Source organism: Sander vitreus, chromosome 2 (genome assembly GCF_031162955.1).
Source record: "Sander vitreus isolate 19-12246 chromosome 2, sanVit1, whole genome shotgun sequence".
NCBI classification, from domain to species: domain Eukaryota; kingdom Metazoa; phylum Chordata; class Actinopteri; order Perciformes; family Percidae; genus Sander; species Sander vitreus.
In genome coordinates, this window is record NC_135856.1 from 30197976 (window position 1) to 30222201 (window position 24226).

General features: G+C 40.1%; 1 protein-coding gene across 2 annotated transcripts; it reads left to right on the forward strand.

Moving 5' to 3' along the window:
- Positions 1–100: 100 nt before the first annotated feature.
- Positions 101–23360, forward strand: ppp1r12c (protein phosphatase 1, regulatory subunit 12C). Of its 2 annotated transcripts, none has more exons than XM_078265446.1 (20): positions 101–455; positions 2000–2174; positions 2287–2417; positions 2810–2928; positions 5862–6021; positions 6974–7118; positions 7301–7375; positions 7463–7527; positions 8236–8348; positions 9671–9750; positions 11315–11439; positions 11660–11747; positions 13464–13581; positions 15391–15506; positions 16999–17051; positions 18181–18220; positions 18421–18525; positions 18814–18864; positions 19286–19336; positions 22094–23360. In XM_078265446.1, the coding sequence occupies exons 1-20, from the start codon at positions 247–249 to the stop codon at positions 22178–22180; spliced, it is 2106 nt and encodes a 701-aa protein (XP_078121572.1). In that variant the 5' UTR covers positions 101–246; the 3' UTR covers positions 22181–23360. The 2 variants fall into 2 exon arrangements, with proteins under 2 accessions (XP_078121572.1, XP_078121579.1); XM_078265453.1 differs by having other exon boundaries at positions 9689–9750.
- The last annotated feature ends 866 nt before the right edge of the window (positions 23361–24226 follow it).

Below are 24226 nucleotides of genomic sequence, written 5' to 3' on the forward strand. Positions count from 1 at the left end.
AAATAATCTTTATATATTCTACTCATGTTTTTTTTTTTGACAGTCTACTCTCTACACAGAACGGCGGTGGTGACGTCAGACAGACAAGCCTGAGCAACTTTGCGCGCTCCCGACGCCAACGAACACTAGCCGAGGCTTCCTACACCAGAGGAAGAACCAGGAAGTGAAAGTATACACATGGAGGGTGTGTCGTTCCCTGCCAGTGAATGTTTTATTTTTAAAAACACAGTCCTCCTCCGATAAATAATGGGGGACTCGGCGAGGACCAAGCGGCGGGAGCAGCTGAAGCGCTGGGCCGGCTCACGCACCGACAAAGCTCTGGCCGTGCCCAGGCGGAGGTGGCGGGGCGATGCCGAGAACGGAGCAAGGGAGCCGGGGGCCGAGCTCAGCGACCCGCCGAAAGACCAGCCAGTGTGTGTAGGCAGAGATGAAATCAGCCCCCTCCTCAAAGGACGGTGAGGAAACGTCTCCTGCCAAACATTTTTACAAAAACGGCCCGGCTAACAGCCAGCTAGCTTAGCTTAACATCTGAAGATAATGCTAAAGGAGGAATTTTGTGCGTGGGCTTGGACAAGGGGTGGACAAAATAACATACCCTAAATGTCTTACAGTAACGTTACATTATAAGGCATATAGCCCCCTTCTGCTAAATAACGTTTTCCGTTTAGTTAAGGTCATAATGTTCTGTTTTTGTTGAAACTGTTGGTGGTCAATGGTCATTGCTGAGGCCACCGTTTCTAGTGTTGTGTTTGTGTTAGCTAACGTTAGCTAGCTAACAAGAAAAGTGTCATACAGTCAGTCTTGGTGAGGGTCTGCTTGTCTAGCACTGTGTTGCTAATTCACTTTTCACCTTTTCATATATCATGATTTTTGGGGCTGCCATAAGATATACTTTTTCAGTGCTGTACAATACAGGCAGTGACTATTTCTTGTTAAGCTGACACATAGCTACCTCACTGATAATTGGTGGTGGTCAATTTAACGGCAACAGTATGAGTAATGGTAAGGAAGAGTCAATATTTATGATAACATCAACCGCATTAGCAAAGAGTGGTCACAAGAAGACCCTCACCAACACTGACTGACAGACACTTAGAGGGACATTTGTGTTACAACACACAACAAACTATGGCTTCAGAAATGACTATGTTGTAATCTTGTGTTATTTCATATTTTTCTTATTGTCAACCAATCCCACGAGAAGACCAAAACAACCAATGAACTGAACCTACAGCAAGTACTGCCTGTGTATTCAAAGCTGGTCTTGCATGTTTCCTTCCATAGAGTTCCATCGTCATCCAAAACTTATTAAAACACATCAGTGACTCACACTGTTGCACTGGGTGACATATTCCTTCAGTAATATGAACAAGGCCACTGGTTTATTTTGAGTCGATTCCACATACACTGTCCTGCTGCCTTAAATGATCACAAACACACCAAATCCACAGTTGACAATAGTCCCCAAGAAATATATAATTTACTCCTGGTTGAGTATTGATCTTAGTCCTTTTTAATGAATTCGATTTTTTATTTATAAAGATTTAAGTCTTCTGTCAGAACAAATGGCTTTGGGGCTGAGATCCACAGATAGGGTAGGGATGTCTAAAAATATCAAGTGAGGACAAATTTTTTTTTTTTTTTTTTTTTATATTTGTGGACACGAACAAAACCATAGAATATTGCCAGGCTTATCCTGTAACCCCCTTTTCCCACAGGGCTACTGCAACTGTGTTGTAAGTAGGACACAAAATATGTCTCAAACATTCTGAATGAAGTATTGTGGTGTTGCAGAGATGCTCCAGCCTACAAACCATATCATACAGACTACAGAAAACATCTTTGTTTGGTACAGATCCTTCCAAAAATCGCACCATAATCATTTTTCAATGTGAATATTTTTCAATGAAAATGAGGCATGTTTCTCTCTTCATTTGGCAAACCAGCTACACCAGCTAACCAATGAGGTCATCTAGCTGCCTGTATCCCCTGTCTTTAGGAAAAGTGTGAGGTTTGACAGGGCTGCAGAGTTCCTGGCTGCCTGTGCCAGCGGGGACACGGAGGAGGCCCAGGTGATGCTGAAGGAGGCCAAAGAAACCAAAAGGAACAATGGGGAGGATGTGGCAGAAATTATCAACTGTTCCAATGCCGATGGAATCACTGCTCTCCACCAGGTGAGGAAGTTACTCCTTTTGTTTAATTGAAATTATCAGTTGATGCTGAGATGAATGAGAAACATTTACAGTTGCATTATTTTGTCTTTTTGTTGTCCTCTCTTCTACACAGTCCTGCATTGATGGCAGCATGGACATAGTGTCCTTTCTTTTGGATCATGGTGCCAACGTGAACCAGGTTGACAATGAGGGATGGACACCGCTGCATGTTGCTGCCTCCTGTGGCCACCCCGACATTGCAGAGTGCGTAGTATATGTCTCTACAGTTAGCAGAATACAGTTTTCTGAATAGAGCAGCGTAACAGCTATGTGTAATACAGTACTCTTTGCCACTTTAAATACGTCTGAAAGCAGTGTGGGTGCCAGAGTATTTGTGCATTCAACAATACTAACATTGTTGTCCTGTTTGGCAGCACAACAAGTCAGCTAAATGCATGCAGCTCAAACGATTTAACAATTGGTGCACCTTTTTTTCCTACAGATTCTTGTTCTGTGAATAATGCCTTTTGGTCTCGCTTTGTAGATAATGTGATAGGATTAGGTGCGTCTATTTAGAACTGGTTGTCCTTGTGTAGACTTTGTAAACGTTTCTGCACTTAAATGCATTCTCACTCTGTTCATGTTTGTTTTGTCAGTTTTCTTTTGCAGCAAGGTGCGTCTCTCTCTGCTGTGAACTGTGATGGTGATGTTCCTCTGGACATTGCTCTGGATGAGACCACTGAGGCCCTCCTTCAGGATTACACTCAGAGACAGGGTGAGTGCTCTCCTTTGACAACTACACATCCCTTTTTAAAAGGATGTTTTTTTTCATTCCCTGTCTGTGGCAAATGTGTTTGTGTTTCTTTCACTGTCCTGTTAAATTTACAGCATAGGTTTTTATATATGTTTGCCAAGCTCAATAGAAACAAGGATAAGGTATGGAAAAGTCCATTTCAAAATCCAACACAAAACTTTGTTTAGATGCTTTAAGCAATTATTTCAATCAATAAGAAACTTTCAACATAATACACAGTAAAAGATAGTCAGATAGTGTTGTGGGTGCGACATTAAGTCAGACTCAGTGGTGAGTGAAACCGAAGCAGAGGGACAGACACAGAGCTGTAGCCGAGGCAAAGTAGAACACTTTTTAATTCATTAACTTTTAACGGTTATCAGGCAATCAAAATACCAGATAATACAGATAAACTGCAAACTCCCGAAATACAGGCCGATAATCGGTCTATCACTAGTTTGGAATATCTTTGATAATGGGGGGCCTTGATGTGTATTTCACAGACTGGAGGACAGAAGATTAAAGCAGGGTTATGTGCTTGAAACAAACTAGTTGACATGACATGTAGGCCTGCACGATATTGGAAAAAACTTACATTGCGATATTTGTTTCCCCTGCGATATGAAAAAAGATGACAAATAAAAAATCATTCTCGACTACTGGGGTGATTTTGTAGGGGAGTGCATCTACATAGAAAATAAAAATGAAAAAGGAACTTTTCTAATGTGAACTTTAATGCTTTACAAGCACCAAAGCAAGTAAGCGCTATGACTACTCTTCTGAAGTGATTTTGGAGAGGGACATTAGGTATTTAAATACACTGGTTGACTGACATGACACCATTGTAGCCTATTCATATAATCCTATCAATCCAGGCTAAAGTCAATGATATTAATAATGCATGCATATTGCTTCCTCTAAATTTCAGGTTGTGGTCGACAAATAAATTAATCAACATAGATTGTGATTGGTGGTTTGCTGTGCATGCAGACCTGCATGTCACGCACTAGCAACAGACTGTGTATCCAAGAACACTTCAGTCAGTGTAAACTACGTTATATCAGACACAGACTGCTGTTGTCGATTGGTGTTACGTTTCCAGCGTCGCGGCTCCGAACCGTAACGTTAGTTGGGACTTTTTCTTTAGGCTAACTATGTTAGCTTTAGCCTGGCTGGTAGCAGCTTTCTGCGGTGAAAAATGGCCGGGAGATGTGGTGATAGCATTAATCAGGTGATTTAGTTTGTCTTTGCAGCGAACATAAAACACTGACTACTGTAGCTTCAATATCCATAAATGTGCATCACTGTGTCAGCGGCAGCTGCCACTTACCGTACTTTTCTACACACGGAGAGCCTCACTTCCCATAACAAACCCCGTCGGACTAACGTTCAGTCACATACACACGTTGCCTACATGACCATCTGTCTTAAAGAGGAAGGGTCGGCAGGTAACAATCATGTAAAAGGAGAACGGTGAAACGTTTACTTTTCTATCAAGCAGCAAAGTCAACATCGCAACACCCTGCGATGTGACTATCGCGCATACGCACATGGCGATGTAGACGATGTAACAAAATATCGTGCAGCCCTAATGACATGTCGTCCATGCACGGTGGAAAGAAAAAGTATTTTATACCGGTTCCAAACGGCCACACTCGAGGACGGGGTGAAAGCCGGCCCTCGTAGAGAGGGAGCTGACACAATATCTGTTTAATGTGCCGTTCTCACCATATCATGACACACTCTTCTGGAACGCATTCAAAGTGTTGCATTTGTATGTGCATAAAGTGACAGGAGGGGTTATGCAAAAAATGGGCAGGGGGGAACGCTTAAGAGAGAAGTTCAAACCCTGCATACTACTAATAGGAAGCATAATTAGTAGAGAGGCACTGATATGGGATTTCAGGGGTTATCATTATTGAACGCAAACACTTGATGTGTCTCTTAGGGCCTTTTCACACCTGAAAGTCTGGACCTAGGTTTATGTTTTTGTTACATTGTATATATTTGATCTGGTTAGTTTTGGTTCCACACTGCAGTTATGCAACTGCACTAAAGAACTATACATGACAAGACTACGTCCTGTCATCATCACATACGTGAGCTGCGTCTCCTGATACTTTGTAATTATTTGGTTTGTAGATGGGCTTCCCCGTCCTCTCGTAGCTTCTCTGGTGTCTTGAGTTTTTTTCTGAATGCTGCTCTCCCCGTGCTACCGCAGCTCTTTTTGTTTTTGAGAAGCAAGTCAAGGGAACTTTACTTGGGTTTTTAGGGGCTGCAGCATTTATTCAGAGACAAACTGAAACATGCACTGTACATTTACTACCACTTAACAAGTAAACTGCTGATATATCCTCTGCTCTGAAAGCAAGCAGCTGTCTGCTCTAAGCGGATTCACCGTCGCTCTCTCTCATGTAGGCTACACACTAAGCACTGAGATATTCCTTAAAGGAGCTACGCTTGTCTTATAACATGACGATATCCTGCCAGAAGTTCCTGTATTTAGTCCGAACCATCCAAAAAGTGCTTTCACACTAGAAACAAACCGGAACCTTGGTTCAGTTTGATTCAGACCAAATACAGACTAACCTTTTTTGTCGGTCCACATTTCGGCTGTTTGGTCCGGACCGTGGACCATGGGAGGTTTCAAAACTGTAATTTTGGTTCGGATCAAACTGAAAAGTCTTAAATTCCGGACCAAACGAGGTAGGTGTGGAAGCCCCCCTTAGTGTTGGGAAATCTTGTTGTTGCTGATGATGATGATGATGATGATGATGTTGCTGTTGTTGTACAGTGACTATGTACTGTCTTATAATTGTGTTTTTATACAACAGTGTTCATTTTCTTAACGGAGATGTTATTCTCTGTTACTTGCACACAGAAAAAAACATTTGTCATTTTCTGTTTGTGTCCAGGTGTGGACTTGGAGGCAGCCAAGCGGCTGGAGGAGGAACAGATCATGGCAGACGCCCGGATCTGGCTGACTGAGGGCCTACCCGCTGATGTACGACACCCCAGGACCGGGGCCACCCCACTGCATGTGGCCGCTGCCAAAGGCTACTTAGAGGCCCTCAAGTAAGCATCTCCTGGCGTTTTTCATAATGGATGTATGAGACATTTGAACTTAGAAATGTTATTTTCTCAATGGGCGGACATCAGTTCAAGATTAATTTATATGCTGATGATATCCTATTAACGCTATCTGATCCACTTACCTCTGTACCCAAGGTTTTAGAGACAATCAAATCATTTAGCCTATTTTCAGGATACAAAATAAATTGGAACAAAAGTGAAGCCATGCCTCAGATTCTTATCACGCAATCTGTTCAATTAGGCTCTGGTTCTGTCCAGGTGTTGTGGCCTTCTGGGATGTAGTTAGAGATGCATTTCTCAAAGATTTAACCTTCATGTAAAAGGTTAAACATGAACTCTTATGTCCAACTACATGCATCAATTGTAAATTTACACAAAACATGTTCACATTAGCATGCAACAAAATGATTAATTCTTATAAACCCAAAAGTTTGAAAGGACAATTGTTTTAACTTAAATATATGGCTAGATGATTACCTTATGAGTATGGAAGAAGCTGCATCATCCCTGTCATATCTGGATAGGGGTAGGGATGCCTTATGGGTCACAATAGGGTCATTCCTGGACTCACTCTCATGCCCTCTTTGTAATTGAACTAGGTCTTTGCTGAATTCATAATAGTCAGTCCTGGTCTCATCGTATTTGTTTCTGCAAAGTAATATTTTTATTTTTTTTTAGGTAAAGAAAAAAAAGTGTATTTATGTTTATTGTCAAGCATGTTTTGATGTAACATCATGTGCATCCATGTGTTTCTATGGTCACACTAGTCATAACCTTCTACTTTTCATACTGTTTTTCTTGTATGTCTCTCTGTCATGGAAAATGTATAATAATAAAAAAAAAAAAGACATGTTATTTTCTTCTTGAGGAAGTCTATGTTTTGTCATACAGTGTCTCATGCAGCTTGTTGTCACCTTGCTGTTGTGTTGTACAGGATACTGTGTCAGTGTGGGCTGGACGTCTCAGCCATGGACTTTGATGGCTGGACGCCTCTCCATGCTGCAGCACACTGGGGTCAGGGGGAGGCCTGTCGTGTTCTGGCTGAACAACTGTGCAATATGGAGGCCCGCAGCAATGCGGTAGGCCCAAAAAAATTCTAAAAACCTTTTCTTATTACATTATACTTTTTTTGTCCAGCTTGTTCTTCCATTTACAGAAGAAACATTTACCATGACTTTTAGGTAATTTATAGGGCAAACTTCATACTGCAAATCTGTAAATTCCATGTTTCATTTTTGTCATGTTGTTTCTTACTTTGTAGGGTCAGACACCATTTGATGTAGCTGATGAAAGCGTTGAGGAGCTCCTGGAGGAGTTGTTACAGAAACAAGCAAATGTGAGAGAAGAGTTTGTCTTTACCTGGTATTTTATGCATTTACTTTATGTACTGAAAGATCACTGATGGCTGCCTCTCTCTCCCCAGTCCATATTGGACTGGCAAAACCAACAAGGCTCCACCGCTGCAAACGCACAAAACAAACGGCGGAGGTTAGTACCATCTGTACAATAAGGAAATTCTGAATTAAATCTGTTCCCAATCAAAAAAAAATGAAATTGTTCCTTCCTGTGAACACCAAGGTAGGGCTGCACAATATATTGTTTTTTTTTTTAATTGTCATTGCAATATCAACTAGCGCAATATAAATATCGCAAAAGGCTGCAACATATCGCCATAGACACTATGAGAGATTTATTATGTTAGTTGAAAGAAAATTTCAGTAGAAAACTGCAAATTAAAAATGTAACTCATTCTTTTTTTAGTGGTGCCTTTTATGTTCAATAAATGTTCAATGTTAGAAATGCTTTCCCTTTATTTGTTTCAAATTCAACAATTTGTTGTATTTTAGGAGAATACTGAAAGCAACAGAAAGGCAGAACTGAGTACACTTTATCTTAATTTATCGCAAGTTGTATAGTAATCACGATATTCAACAAAGGCATATTTTCCTCATATCGTGCAGCCCTACATCAAGGACAGGTAAACTAAAAACAAATGAACATGCCCTACTCCCAGTAACTCCTCCATATATTGCCTAATAACAAAGTTTATGATGCTACTTATTTGCAGTGAGACACACGGTAAAATAAACACTGCCATGTAATCAAAGCTGGAGACCTGAAAAATGTCTCCTTGGGCAGTGCCAGCCAATGAGGTCCCTCAGATGACAACATCTGTCCCCATGTCATGTCTTCCAGGAGCTCGGTGTGCAGGATGAGCAGTAAAGACAAGATGAACGTGCAGGACCAGTCTAAAGAGAGGGGTGTTTCAGGAGGCCTGGAGCTAAGTGAGGAGAAAGAGAGCAGCCCTGGTAAGCCAGCTGCTGTGTTGACAGTTTGACCAGTGGTACTACATACTAGTGCTGGGTGGTATACCGGTTTATACCGTATACCGGTATTAATTTCCCGTATGATATGAATTTTTCATATACCGTAATACCGGTGCATTGCCGCTGAGAGCGCTACGGCCGAAGTAAGCTGCGAGTGAATTGAGAACGGGAGCCCTGTTAACTGCGTACCCTTCTCACTCATGGTAGTAACTTTATAACAAAACAATTAATAACACACAACTAACTCTCTGTAACAGGATAAAACACCATAGTACACAACAATTTCTAACACTAATAATTTTACATTTACAAATTTACACCGCCGGATGGCATTTTGGGTAACATTATAGCTGCTAGCTAGCCAGGTAGCATAACAGTCTGTTAAGCTGAGAGAGGCTCCGGTCGTTACTGCTCATTCAAGAACAGAGAAGAAAGTTAGAGGATGAAGAAAGACCGGAGATACACCAGAACAACGTATGCTCAAGAGAGGAGCCGTCTCTTGTTCCAAAGTTTTTTGTTTCTAAAAAAATCTGACATAATTTAGCCACTGTTGTTGCCCGTCGCTCTAACATTTCTTGGTTGCGCTAACGTTACTCGGCCGTGCTAACGTTAAAGACATGTCACTTAAAGCATACAGCGGAGCAACGTTATGAACGCAATAACAATCCACCTACGGTCCCGCTACAGACTGCTGAGAAAGACGGGTTCAGAGCAATGATTAAAACACTGGATTTAAGATGTCTTGCCTTGCTGAAATACGTCCGCCAACCTGCTAACATTATTCAAACAGCGAAGGAGGCTGACAGCGGCGCTATGTTCAGTCGCCAACTTTTCTACAACAACTTAACTTACCTGTGGCCAAGGTAGTGTTTATACAACTATCTTACAACTATTTAGTTTTGAAAGGGAAACGATATTAAATTTGTTTGTATGTGTATTCATTCGATTTGAGTTTATTTTACTACTTTGCAGTTTGCACAATAAAAATAGTTTAGATTCTGTAACTGTTTCATGCATTCTCCTTCATATAACATTATTGTATAATGTTGTGGAGCCAAGCAAACCCTTTAGTAATCAAATCTTTTAGTAAACATGATGACATAAAAATGTTTTTGTGATATTCTATGTACTCCTGACAGTAGAATAAGCCTATATAAAGGCCCAGTCAAGCAAAAAGAAAGTACATGATATTCCGTGAAACCGCCAGAATCTTAAAAAATACTGTGATATACATTTTTGGTCATACCACCCAGCACTACTACATACTCTATAAATGCACTTGCTTGTGCTGATTCCAAAAGAAGCTTGTTCTCTTTTCCCAGAAAGCTCCACCGTGTCCAGTCCAGAAAGTATGACCACATCCACAGTCAGCCCTGCTGACAAGGTAAAAAGCGTGAATTTGCAATAGCTGTGACCAAGACGTCCATGCATACATCCATCTATTGCCACATCCCCTTTTGGATTCCCCATTGGCATGAACACAAACACACACATATAACTTGACCTCAATGCCAAATTTTAGCCTCCTAGGGTGAAAACTGTGACAGACCAGACAGATCAAGCTATAGAGCTGCTGGTCGCAGCTAGCAATCACGGTGGACAGTCCAATATGGCATACAATAGCTTTCTTTTTCAAGTCCTTTGTATCCGGTACATTGTAGAAAGGCTGGAAAGAAAAGACAGAAAGGTGATCAATCATTGATATTCATTGAACAGTTTTATGCTTGCCTGAGGTGTTCACAGGAAGTAAACCTAACCCTAATTTGTAAAATTTCCTAAAAGCAAAACCCCACATTTGCATGGCAGTTTGATGGAAACATAGCTGTTGTTTTGGATTGGGATTTTGCAAGAAGTTTTTTCATTTTCATTCAATACTTTAACTACACATAAAGACACAAAAGAATGACCAACAGCAATATTATGAACATGGAAAATCTGAAGAAAAGACAGAATGTGGATGTGTACCTGCAATTTCAAAACCAACAGGAGTGATACAGTAGATCTTTACCATTTGGGAAGTACATGTAATTCGATACTTCAACTTCAGTGTGACGGCCTACACACCCAGCATTTCAACAGAGGTTTTAAACACACCCCTGATAAAGACATGTGTGGAAACTTCAGATGGGAAGGCTTTTGGTCTGGATGGTCAACTAAAAAGACCTAACTAAAATTTAAAATTTAAATTTTTTAGTATGCTGACATTAATTACATTTCCCCATTAATCCAAATCTTAAAGGGCAATTTAGTTTGTTTTTTTTTTGTTTTTTTTTTCAACCTGGACCCTATTTTCCTATGTTTTCGTGTGTAAGTGACTGACAGGAGCAACAATCTTTGAAAGTGGTCCAGTATTAAATGTGAACAATTAAAAAAAAAAAAAAACAATACTTTTAGTGTGTATAGAGCCAACATATTTTCACATGTAAATCGGTAAATGATGTGTTTATTTCAACCAAAACTAGAGTTGTGATTGTTGGAAAAGTGGAAAGACGATCCAAATTATTTTGTTTCTGTTGACTTTGAATGAAGTGAATTTTAGGTTGCTAAAATTACAATTAATTTACATGGAGTCTGGTGGCTTTAAAGGGCAATTTCGCAGATGTTTTTATGTTTTAAAAAATGATCTTACTCTTTTAACAGAAAGTTGACCTCCTTAGAAATCCTTTCCATAATGTTGTCCGAACACATCCCTGTCAGTGGCAAAACAAACAATTTTTGTGACAATTGGCCTGTTAACTTACATTGTAGCTTGTTTCGCTGACTGCCGACTACAGCAATCTTGCTTAATACTGGACCAATGTCAAAGATTGCTCTTCCCATCAGTCACTTAGACACAAAAACAGGAAAATAGGGAGAAAAAAAAAACGGTAGTTACCCTTTCATTAGGGACAGTTGATTACAGTTAAGCTTCTGGCTTTTTTCCCCCCCTTGTGTCGTATGTTGTTCAGACACCAGAGGAGAAAGTTGAGAAGGAGCAGGACAAGGCGAATCGGACTGCCAGAGTCCAACCAACTCCTCAGACGAGGGATGGCGCGACTGAGAGCCCCAACACCCCCAACGCTGACAGGCGCAAGTAAGAAACAACACAGTGGTTTGAACAGGAACAGAAACACAAAACATTTCTGTATTCTATACCAGTTCATTTTTACTTTATGCTCTACCCAAACGGTTCTGTGATTGAAAGAGTTTTTTCCCCCCTATATTTTCATATGGATGCATGGCGAATAATAATGGTTGTAATGTATATTATACTGTGTATGTAATATATAATTTGCGGCTGTTGGTGTGTTAAGGTTTCAAGCTCCAGTCAGAGACGAAGAGTCTGAGTCCCAGAGAAAAGCTCGCTCTCGGATGATGCGGCAGTCTCGCCGCTCCACACAGGTACTGCTTCTTATTTGTTTTAATACTGTGCTGAAAAAAAAGCAGGTAATTTATTAATATTTCTTCAATATTACAAAATATTGTTTCTAGAGCAGCACCAGCATTGCTTACAAAAGCAAAGTCACGTTGTAAACTCAATTATATCTCTTATAGACAATACTGTCTATAATAATCATATAGTATGAATAGGCTATGATAAAATAGCCTATTTATACTCTGGCTTGGCTGAATACTTGATGGTTATGATTAACTGAGAGATGTGCATCTGCAAATGGTCAATGTAAATACGTTGCTCTCCATCCTGCATTAGAGAGTTGTAACTAAACCTTGACTGAGAGGCTGAATAATCATTGGCTTGTTTTAAAATAACGTGTGCCTTTGAGAAAAGCGTGAGTTTCATTTCCTGCATGCGATATGACCTCCTGTTCACAGGCAGCACAGTTGTCTTTTCTGAGCTGCAGTTTATAAACACAGTTGCTCTTTTCCAAACCTAATAAATATCGTTAGTTATGTTTCACTTTAGTCAGGCAGAGTCACAGAACCCTGGAAGGGGCTGCAAGCGAGACAGACAGACACATACACACATACACACATACACACACACACACACACACACACACACACACACACACACACACACACACACACACTGGTGGTCAGTTTAGCTCAGTTGGTAGAGCAGGCGCACACGTAGAGGTCTATGCCTTGACGCAGAAGGTCCAGGGTTCGAGTCCGACCTGTGACAATTTCCTGCATGTCTTTCCCCTCTCTCTCTCTCCCCTTTCATGTCTAGCTGTCCTATCATTAAAGGTGGAAATGCCCAAAATAAATCTTTAAAAAAAGAAAGATATGCACTGCAAGCTAGCATATCATCTTAACATTACTGTTATTTGCTGACATCAAACTTAAAGAGGAGGGGACACAAGTGTACCTAATAACTGTTTATGCATTTTACTGCATGCATTTTACATACTTTATTCATTATTTGTGTTTTATCTCTTTTCAAGACCGGACCGTTCGCCTAATTCCCTCATCGAAGTTGTAAACGTTGACACACGACAGGGAGGCCGGGCCCTTGCTTAATTTGCCGGGGGAATACTCAACTTGGGTAGTGAGCGTATGTGCTGACCCACTCTGTTATTAACTCTCATGTGGGACATTCGAAGAACTCTTGGGGGCCCTCCAGTGGCCACGGGGACACAGCAGCTGCTTAGTTTGCCTATGCGTCGGGGCAGCTCTGGAGTCTAAACTCGGTGTATCTTTACATTCAATCATACTTTATTCTGTTTTCTGTCTTTCTATTTAATGACCTGAGATCATTTAGTAGCTGTAAATCAGTTTTCTGCACTGTATAGTCACATACTTTAAGCTTTCACGGCCTTTTCTCAGTGCTGCAAGCTACTGTTATGGGTATCAGGAGCAACAGTAGTGACTGCTAAAAACCAAACCAAGCCAAACTTTGATTGGCCGATGCTCACTTAGTGCAATAATCTCTCTAATGTGTGAAGGAGCTGCAAATGCTGTGGATACTTAAACATTTGAGGAAACGGCTAACCTGCCTGAACCCAGTTTAGAATGAGTGAATCATTGACTGAGTAATGATGTGGTTAACCTGATTATTGCAGAACATAAGTGCTGCACACTCACCGACTTACAGATTAAAATAAATATATATATTCTGAGTCCAACAACTTTGTTTTTGCTCTGTGCTGGCAGGGTGTGACTCTGACAGACCTGAAAGAAGCGGAGAAGACTGTGGTCAAAGCTGCGGATCCGCTGCCTCGCAACATCCAGCCTGTCAGCCCCATTGTTACTGTCACGCCTGCTGAAAGGGGTGAGTGAGGATGAAATGCAAGACTACTAAATATAAAAATGATGTATATTTTGGGTGGAGTGCTCTTCTGGGTACTTTTGAAAGGATAGGAGGTTTCTCACATGGGGTTCAAGGGCTGCTGATGTAGATCATTAGGTGTGGTTTCTGTGGCAGGGTGGCTACCATATACTAGATTGTCGAAAGTTGCGAATATCTTCCTCTTATCATGTTTTTGTCACCTCTTCCCACCAATGTTTTTTTTGTTTTGTTTTTTATGGGGAAGTGAGCATTTCCTCATATTGTCTGTTGACACCATGTTTACGTGAATTAGCCTGTTAGCTCAGTAAACACATGAGGTCAGTTTTGAAAGCTAACCTGCTGGAACATTAGCTCCCAGCAGTCAAACACAGCACTTTGTTTCATTGTAACTGAGCTTGCTGCTCTCAAGCCTCGACTCGCAGAGATCTGGAGAAGAAACTGAGGTCAAAGATGAGACCACTTCCTGTTTTACAGCAAGATACATTTTGGAAACTAATCTACCTGATGACTGCATAGTTGCTTAGACCAGCAACATGAACCCAACATATTATTAGCAAATATAAACATTAAAACATTAATGATAGGCTTACTGGCCTATAGGAAAGGTAGTCACTAAGGGAGCCATCCACAGACACAGTTCATCCTAAGGATTCACTGTTCCACATGTATTTTTAACATTAAAACATGATTTATAAAATCATGCCAACAATTATTGTTTTAATAGCTTATTATTTTTTGCACTACAAAGGTATGTATAAAGGCTTTAGACCGCCCACACCTCATTGTAGGCCCAGTTTAATATTGTCACCTTCCTAAAATAATGGCCTAAGTCATTTTTTTCAGGTTTTTCAGAAAACACAAAGTACTAAACGGCCTATGTCACATGCTTGACATAGGCAATTATACTAAAGGTGTAGAATCACATGACCTGTTCAACTGAGGATGTAGGCAGTTTTACCAGAGGTGGCCAGCACCATGAGGAGATGATTTAGGCAAGAAAATATTTTTTGTCAAAAAATGACTTAGGCCATTATTATTCCAGGGGGTCCCTGGCAGAATCATTTATTTTCACTATATATATATATATATATATATATATTCCATCCATAAGTAACATAATGACAGAATGTATGATTATTTAGGACATTGGTTTTCATACACTATCTGTAATAAAACATCTAAAAACGTCTAAAAATCCTACCAGATACAGTAGGTGTCCATGGTCTAATTTGTGCCAATTTAAGGGTCCTTGACATGAAAAAGTTTAGAAACCATTGGCTTAGATCCGTCCTGAACTGAGCTCCAGCTTCACTAAAGCAACGTCTGTTAAGCACCTTTTGTGTTTTAGATGTTTGTCATATATCATTTATTTATTCTAATATTATTAATAATATAATCTATTTAGGTCCTTACAGTGGAATGGGATGTGGTTAGGGCTGCATGATATTAGTAAAAATACCTAACTGCGGTTAGTTGGACTAATATTGCAATTGCAATATGATTCACAATATTGGAGGGAAAGATCATTTTTGTATCATCTTTTTTTATTGAAAAATAATAAAATAAATTATTATTATGATTTTTGCGAGGATCTGTACCAAACAAATATTTTTTTCTTTAGTCTGTAGGATACCATTTATAGGCTGGGACGTCTCTGTAGCACCACAATATTTAATTCAGAATGGTTTGACATCCGATGAATTTTGAAGCCCTGGGTGTGGTTCTTAGCTTTTTGACTCAACCGAAAAGTCCTTTCAGGAGTGTTTTCTGTCCTCCACCGTGTGTTTTCAGATACAGAGCCGGTGAGCCAGGGGGAGACAGAGGGAGAGAAGCGTCTGGGAGTGAAGGAAAGGAGGAGAGGGAGGAGGGAAAGGCGCTCCACTGGCATCGTTCAGCCAGGCGGAGAGGTAAGAGAGAAACAACCTTACATCATTGCAAACATGGCAGAGAGCTCAACGCCAACCAGGTCCAAGACTTTTGTCAAACAGGCCAAAGCAGAGATTTGCTGTACTGCTAGCATCTGGTTTTTGCAAACACATTTATTAATCTTTGCAGCGATGTGTGAGTACTAAAAGTCGGGGAAAGGACAGCCTGAATATTTGATGGGCACACTTCTGGGTCTTTTACAAAATGGGAACTTAATGATGGGTGTTTTTAGTGAAATGTTTTTGACTGACATGCATCAAGATTGTAATACAATATGATCTTTTAAATATGGTGGCTGACAGGGGCAAACGCACTGCAACTTAATGAAACACGCAAATAGACAAAACGCAAGCAAATTAAGAAAACATTTTTATTAATTTGACAACACATGCACAGACAACACAGCGTGCTGCAAATACACAACGGAACTTCTCCAGGCCTCTAGGGGGAGCGCTAAGTGGAACAGCTTGATTTTCGACCCCACGGGGAGAGAGCGCTCTGCCTTTTTATTACCACGAGTTTAAAGACACGTCTCTGCTGATTGGGTATCACCTGTGACCTCAGCCAATAAACTAGAGACACACCCACCAAACGAGAGAAAACACATCTCAAACATAGACTTAATATTTACAGTCTATGATCTCAAAGCAGTTGCACACCGTTCTGAGATTGAACGTGCCCCGGCTCGCTCTCTCGCTCAGTGGGGTCAGAAATCAAGCTGTTCCCCCTAGCGCTCCCCCTAGAGGCCTGGAGAACTTCCGCTGCGTAATCTGGATGCAGCGTTATTTTTGTTGCATTTGTTTTCGGGGATTGTTTGCTTTTCTTTTGCATCGTTTCTGTTTTTTGGGTTGTGTGACTTCAAATTAATGAAGATGTTTTCTTAATTTGCTTGTGTTTTGTCTATTTGCGTGCTTTTCATTAAGTTGCAGGGCGTCGGCCACCATACTTAAACCCTAACCGACCTTTCAGTGGATCAGTCGTTACAAACTCATGCTGTGCAGCCAGACTTTGTTTTAAAACTAACGTAACTTTATTTTGAACTCTAATTTTCCAAAGATAACAAATATGAATTTAGTCAAATACGTATGCAAAATGGTGCTCAAGGCATGTATACTATTTCTGTTTGATGGAATGAAGCAGCCACATTTGAGCACCAGTGTGAACATCATATACCTTTTATTAAAATGCCAGAAGAAGTTGATATAGATTATATATGATACTGTCAGACATCGTAGAATAAGATGATTTGAACAATGTTAAAGTTGCTGGGAAACCTAATGTTGGATAGATAAATGAATAGAATGTGCCTGAGAAACCACATATATCAGCCTTTAAATATCACATAGTGGAGTATCAGAGTCATGTGAAGTGATCTGCCCTGTGTGTCTTATTTCAGATGAGACATGCAGGTAAAGTGCTGTTCTAACAGGAGTGCTGTGCAGCTGACAATGTGGACCTTTTTTTTTCTTCCAGAATGAAGACGAGGATGCTTATTTGGATGAAACAAACCGTAACAGTACTTCCAGGTGAGTGTTACTGTTTTGTTTCTCGTGTATTTGGTTTCAGCCCCTAAAAAGATCTTTTAGGGGCGGATAAAAAAGCGCTCCAGAGAGCAGTAAAGACTACAGAGAAAATCGCTGGCTGCCCACTGCCCTCTCTGGAGGATATTGCCACTGCACACTATCTCAGCTGGTTAAATCATTAAAGACTCCACCCACCCTGGCCATCATCTCTTTGAACTGTTGCCCTCTGGGATGCGTTATAGGTCGGCCAAAACACGCATCTCCAGATTTTTTCCCATAAACAATAAGCACTTTCATCTACTCTGCTACGCACCTGCACTTTACGTAATAATGTGCAATACAAGTAAATTATTTTACTATTTACTCTAGTTTTAATCCTTTTTACTACCTTCACATTCTCTGCTCTATGTTCTTGGTTTAATGTGTGTGTTTTTATGTTTGCACCATAGAATAGCACTTTTAATTTCATTGTATGGACTTACAAAGACAATAAAGTCAATTCTGATTCTGAGTGCTGGGAGTGCTGGGAGTGCTGGGAGTGCTGGGAGCTCCCCGCGGAACAGATCAGCAGCGGTCTGCAGAAATCTGAAACATCAAGTTTTGTGTCATCCGGGGGGATCTCGGACCTCTGCTGCCCTGCTCCTCTGTGCACTGGCCCCGCAAAGCCAAACACCGTTCATCTAAACACACTGCCCACACAAAGATGACACAGAACTGGATTCAAATCCACAAAATATCCCTTTAACTCTTTTCCTTTGTGACATTTTTTTTTTGTAATTTCACACAATTGAAAGACAAGCCAAAATAACTGTTTTTGGGACTTCTTTTGGTTTTCTTCCAAATTTCCAATTTCTTTCCCTCTGGAAAAAAAAAGTAAGAAGTACAAAGCTGAATGTTTTTGATTTTGTTATGACTTATGTTACTTTGTAGTTGTGGAGTTGAAGGTCTAATATGAGGGCCGCAGGGGAAGACTGTTAAAATATGTTTGACTGGGTTTACTCTGAATTTGTATGTACACCTGCTGCTGTATAATTTTCAGGTCACAAAGATAAATTCTTAGTTTTCTAAATGTATTTGCGTGGAGGATACTCTGTCTGATGGGGCTTTAAGAGTCTTTTGTGTGTCTCTGCAGTGAGAGTCGACTGGGAGACTCGTCGGCTGACTACAGAACGGTACGTGTCTGACTCTCTCCTCACAGAAAAGCTCACCGATTCCTGAAAAACACAGGGCTGAAAGTGAATTATGGCTGAGATGTTGACAAACGCTGTACTGTAGCATCAACCCGTGTGTGTGTGTGTGTGTGTGTGTGTGTGTGTGTGTGTGTGTGTGTGTGTGTGTGTGTGTGTGTGTGTGTGTGTGTGTGTGTGTCTAGCTGTACCTTAAGGTACTGCAGGAGAACCTGGCTCTGAAGGACAAGCTGCAGGAGAAGGAGCTGCTTCTCAGCCAAAACAAAGTGGAGCTGGAGAGACTCCGACAGGTTCGGCAGGTTTACTGATACATCTGACCTTTTACAAGTGTGTGTGAATTATGTGCATGTTTGTCCGAGTCAGCCAAAACAAGGAGAGTGTGTGAACGTGGACAGCAGCACAAATCACAATTTAATAGTTGTTTGTTTCACGTTTTTAAACCAGCATACCCCAAAGCATAAACCATCCACTCTGTATAAAGTCTCTTCCGTTTAGATATATCAATCAGAAACTTTTTTTATGAGGTTATATTCTTTCTTAAAAATCCAATTTATGAATAATGCTTCTCTCCATTGTAGAGTCAAGACAGCAGCACAGACAGACCAGCCCTGCTGGAACTGGAAAGATTTGTAAGTCTGCATTTATTTTTATTTTTTTTACCGCGTCCGTCCTTTTAGTAACAAACCTCCCATACTGTTTAAATACATACTAATATATAGCACATACAGTATATGGCAACATAAAATTGTATTTGTATAGGACCTTTCCTTACATGTAAACCCAAGGTGCTTTACATTAAAAACAGCAGACATTAAAACAAAGCAGGAATAGAAGTAGGAATACAGTAAATGCATTAACATAACAAGACAATCTACAAATACAAAAATACATAAAATATAAGACCAGAGAATGACTGCATTGAAACGGCTCTACACGTTCAGCAGAGCATGAAGCATGACGTGTCAAACAATAGAAGAACTTGCTCACTCAAGTCACACCACGTGAAATGTTGGCCTGTCAGTCAGTTTGTGATGTTGACACTGTTCACAGGAGAAATTGGCCCTTCAGAGGAAAGCAGTGGAACTGGAGGATGAGCTGAAGGTACAGATGTTCACTTCAACACTGATTCATCATATTCTTTATTCAGGACACAAAAAAAAACCAGTCCAATCGCACAATACAAAACATAGCAAAAGACGAAACACATACAATAAGAAATGACTACAACAGTCAAGAGTTCAACAATACACAAAAAGAGTGTTCAAATATTAGCATATAGACTAAAACACCAATGGTTCCACAATCTCGAAGTGAACCTGACCGCACTCATTGCAGGTGTTGCAGTTATGCTGTTGAATGACTCAGTTCGCCTACACTAATTTTAAGATTAAAATGTAAGATTCCTGAATACAGCGGGACAGGTGGATACATCAACACTTACAAACATTTGGCTTGCACTGCTCCATTGTTGATTATGTCTGAAGTAACTTGAGTGTAATCATTTGACGCTCTATTCCCAAATGATTATAGTGAGTATAACAGCTGCACAAGCAATGCTGCTTTCAGATGGAAACCTCAGAGGGGAACCTCCAAAAAGAAACGTTTGGAGTTCATTGTATTTATTGTATTATTATAGCCAACAACATCAGGAGGTCCGTTACAGGGCGTTCATATTTTTTGCTCAGCAATGAAACGTCCTTAGTGCCCAATCACTCACTCGCAGCACTGTCCGCCATCTTTTGACGAGTTGGGAAATTAAGTGGAAAATAAATATTTTGCTCTAAAGCAAATTATAAGACAAACTGGGGGCCAAAGTTGGCTGCAGTTTACAGTTTTAAGATGGACTCAAAGCTCTGTTGTCTGGAGCAAAATCACGTGTACTCAAACTTCATTGAGTACGTTTACATGCACACCAATATTCCACTATTATTCTGACACTATTCCGAATTTGATCATGATCAGATCATGTAATCAGCATACTCCGGTTGGATATTCCGAGTAAGGGCATTCTTTGGACATGTATACAGCGCATTCAGAATATGTGTCTCATTTGGGTTTTTACTGCAGTTCACGCCCAGTTTACGGCCTCTCGCCTGTTTACGGTTTATGGTCAGCTCTGTGCGTTACTATGGTTGCTGTACACAAACCAAGCAGCCAACAGTTTGCAAGGCTGGAGACCCGATGAGAAGGAGAAACACAGCTACTTTTAAACATTATCAAAGACTTGGATATCAACAGGTTTTTGGATATGAGCACACATCGCTATGCCGACCTCTTCAAGAAGCTAGTTGAAGGAATGAAAGAGGGACGCTGTGTTCGCACGGTCCAACAAGTCCACACTGCTGGTAAACTTTGAAAAAATCGTATTTTGCACGGCTGCATGTAAACAGGAATATTAGTGGAATACTCACTTTCATTAGCCATGTAAACAGCTTAGTCGGAATATCGTCTTTTTCGGAAAAAACGGAATGTTATGTGCATGTAAACGTAGTCCATGTTGTGTGCGCAGGAGTTACAGTTTAAAATGCACCTGTGGTTCATTCTAAACCCCATGTCCCATGTCCTATAGCAATCACCAAAATGCCCCTAGATGTCGTCATATGAGAGGTTGAAGTTAAACCTGCTGCAGACCTGCTTTAACAGGGGATCACACAATTCAGTACGGGGACAGATTTCTAAATATTTAAATCTTTACCATGTATGATCCTGCAAAGGCAACTTTATTATGTTTGAAACTACTTTAATATTGTGTAATTGCGTTTGAAAGTTGCCTTTTTCTCAGTTCATTTTGAGCAACTGATTATCTGGCAAACTGAAGAGGTCAGTCATAGCAACCACCACAGTACAGTTCAGTACAGCAGCAAGGACATGTGGTCAGTTATATTTTTCAGTCAAGAAAATATGTTTGGATGTTTTGCAAGAGCAGTTCCCACTGTAGATTGAATGTAAGATCACCCAAGGTTTCCTGCAGTGTTTTAAAGCAGAGGTGGACCACCTTGCCTGAAACAAAGACTGCTAACATAAAGATTAATTTACAGCGCTCAACATTAAAAATTTCTATTTGCCCAAAGTCCATTTTTACTGGCCCCTATACAAATGGTTTTTATCGAGGAAAAAAAAAAACACAGAAAGAAAGTACGGAAAAATGTCAAACTCTTAAAAAAACGTCAAAAGGGTCGGAAAAAACCGCACACGTAAAATAGTCATTTATGAAACGATGATGCCCGAACGGGCAAGTGGGTTGTTATATTTACTTGCCCGACATGCCGTTTTAGTTGCCCTGGGCCATCGGGCAACCCTTACTGTTGAACCCTATTTTTATTTAATGGTAAAAGAGCAGAAGCACAAGAGCACACTGATACTGTTATATTTGAAGTAGTGTTAAAACTAGAGATGGTCCGATACCATTTTTTGCTTCCCGATACCGATTCTGATACCTGAACTTGCGTATCGGCCGATACCGAGTACTGATCTGATACCAGTGTGTCATATATTTTATTATGTTTTAACAAGTGTATACTACTATCCCTGTATGGATGTGATATTTCTATCTTTGTTGTCGGTCTGGCTCAGGTTAAACTCTTTGTGAAACATGAACAAACACAAACAATGAATGCCCCCAGAACTTTCTTTTATTATCCAGTTTGACAGTCAGTTATAACAGAAAAAGAACATAAATAAACTACTTTAACATAGATTTTCATTAGGGCTTTATTACGTGGTATCGGACTGGTGCATAAACTCCAGTACTTCCCGATACCAGCGTTTTAGGTGGTATCGGAGCCAATACCGATACTGGTATCGGTATCGGAACATCTCTAGTTAAAACCAATGTTTCATGATGTTTTTCTTCTGTAGGTTCTGGTGGACCTCAGAACAGACAACCAGCGGCTCAAGGATGAGAACGCCGCCCTCATTCGAGTCATCAGCAAACTCTCTAGATGAACCTTAAAAAACAAAAAACAAAACAAAAAAAAAAACCTACATGGAGATAAAAAGTATTACAGATTCTTCTTTTGCCCAACTCAGAAGACACAAACCGGGAAAGGGAGACGGCAGCATCAAACGCCTGCGCAGCACATTCAACAGTAACTGGAACAACGTATAGATTTCAGGGTTCTTCGCCTGTGTTTGGGCCTTTTTATGTTTTGGCAGATCTACTGTATAACAAGCTGAACTGCACCTCCTGTGGACTAAGGGGACATTCCTGTTCACATCCACTTTTATATATAGTCTTTATTGTATTTTTTTTTTTTTTTTAACGGGACTATTTTAATGTGCTTTGCTCCTCTGATACTTTTTTATAAAAATCTGTATTAAGAGACTTAAAGCCATGCACAGTGCGAACTCACGGTAATGTTTAAGATAGCTTTCTTGACCTCCTGAAGGGGCGGAGAAAAAAAACAAACACCAGTCAGGTTTGAGGGGTGGTTACTAGAAAAAGACAAAAAAACAAACAAAAAAGACTTGCCGTTAACGTGCCAAAAACCAGCCCCAGTTTTGCATGTCCTTTTGGGGAAAAACTCCCAAGTGGTCAGTGTTGTTTCTCAGGATGAGTCTTGGGTCGATGCTTTCTGTTTTGGCTGACTGCTGTAAAGGTGGACCAAATTTGCATGCTCATTTCTCCCTGCTCCTCTGAATGTATATTTAATATGTATATTTATGTACAGGGGCCATCTGTCCTGACAGTGATGTAAAGGTGTAGTGAGTTTCGGGTGCTAATTATGGAAGTCAGGTGCAGCTCACGTTCAGAGATTTTTACGGAAAAATGTTTGTTACAAACGTCAGATCTTTCAAGAGCTTTAAGAGAACGCATGCTCTGTCCTTTTAGTAGTGTAAGTCAGTAGTAATTTAACTTAACCATTTCGACTGGACGTTTCTGAAAGCAACGACCCCTAAGCTAAGTATTCACCCTGTGACAGACGCCTGTTAGTATTCAACAGACCAGGCCAGATGGGTCAACGTTTGAATGTTTACTCCAATTTTAAAGAAAAAACTTGCATGTCAAATTGTATTTTGATGCTGTGCCTTTCGATATACATTTCTAAGTAATGTTTCTATTTTGCTTTGGCAGACGTACACTGTTAAGTATAAAATACAGTATGGGCATAAATTATTAAGGCTCTGTTGTGTCTGTTTTTTTTTTGTTTTTACAAATCAAATTACAATATCTTTGACTTAAAAAAAAAACAAAACAGTATAACTCTGAAAAGAACTTTGAGTGTGGAGATGAGAAATATGACAATATATTTGCAGATATCTGCTTGCAGATATATAAGCGAAAATGTTGCATTACTGAAATGGTAATTTAAAAAAAAAAAGTGTTGCTGTTACATACATGTTCAGTCCACCAAAGAGCTCTAAGTTTGTTTCAAGTAAGGAAGTGTCCCGTTCTGCACATATCTTGGTCACAATTCCTAAAACTAAAACAAAATGAAAATATATATATATATTTATTAGCTACAAGAATTTTCTGTTAAACACTTATATTAGCATTAAACTCCTGTATTGGTCAGCCTCTAGTTGACACCCATCTATGGCTGGGCAATATATCAATATTAAATCAATGTTGTGATACAATATTAGATATAGATTTTTGGATATCGTAATATGGCATACATGTAGTCTCTTCCTGGTTTTACAGGCTGCAGTGGGTAAAGTGATGTAATTCTATGAACTTAACAGACTGTTCTAGCGGTTCTATTATTTGGATTTTTTGCCTTTACCCACTTAATCGTTATATTCATGTTACTGATGATTTTCTCCATATCGCCTAGCTCTACTACACTCTGACTTTTTTTCCGACTTTATCTACATACTATACCAAATTTGGCCTGTGCTCCTGTTATAGTTCCGTGGTTCAAGGCCAGATTTATAGGCTCGGACCTTATCGCCAGCTGCACTTTGAAGAGAAGTTGACAATGTATGAAAAAGTCCCAGAACGAGGTCTCAGAAAATTCACGCAGAGTCAGAATCAGATGTGAAAAAGAA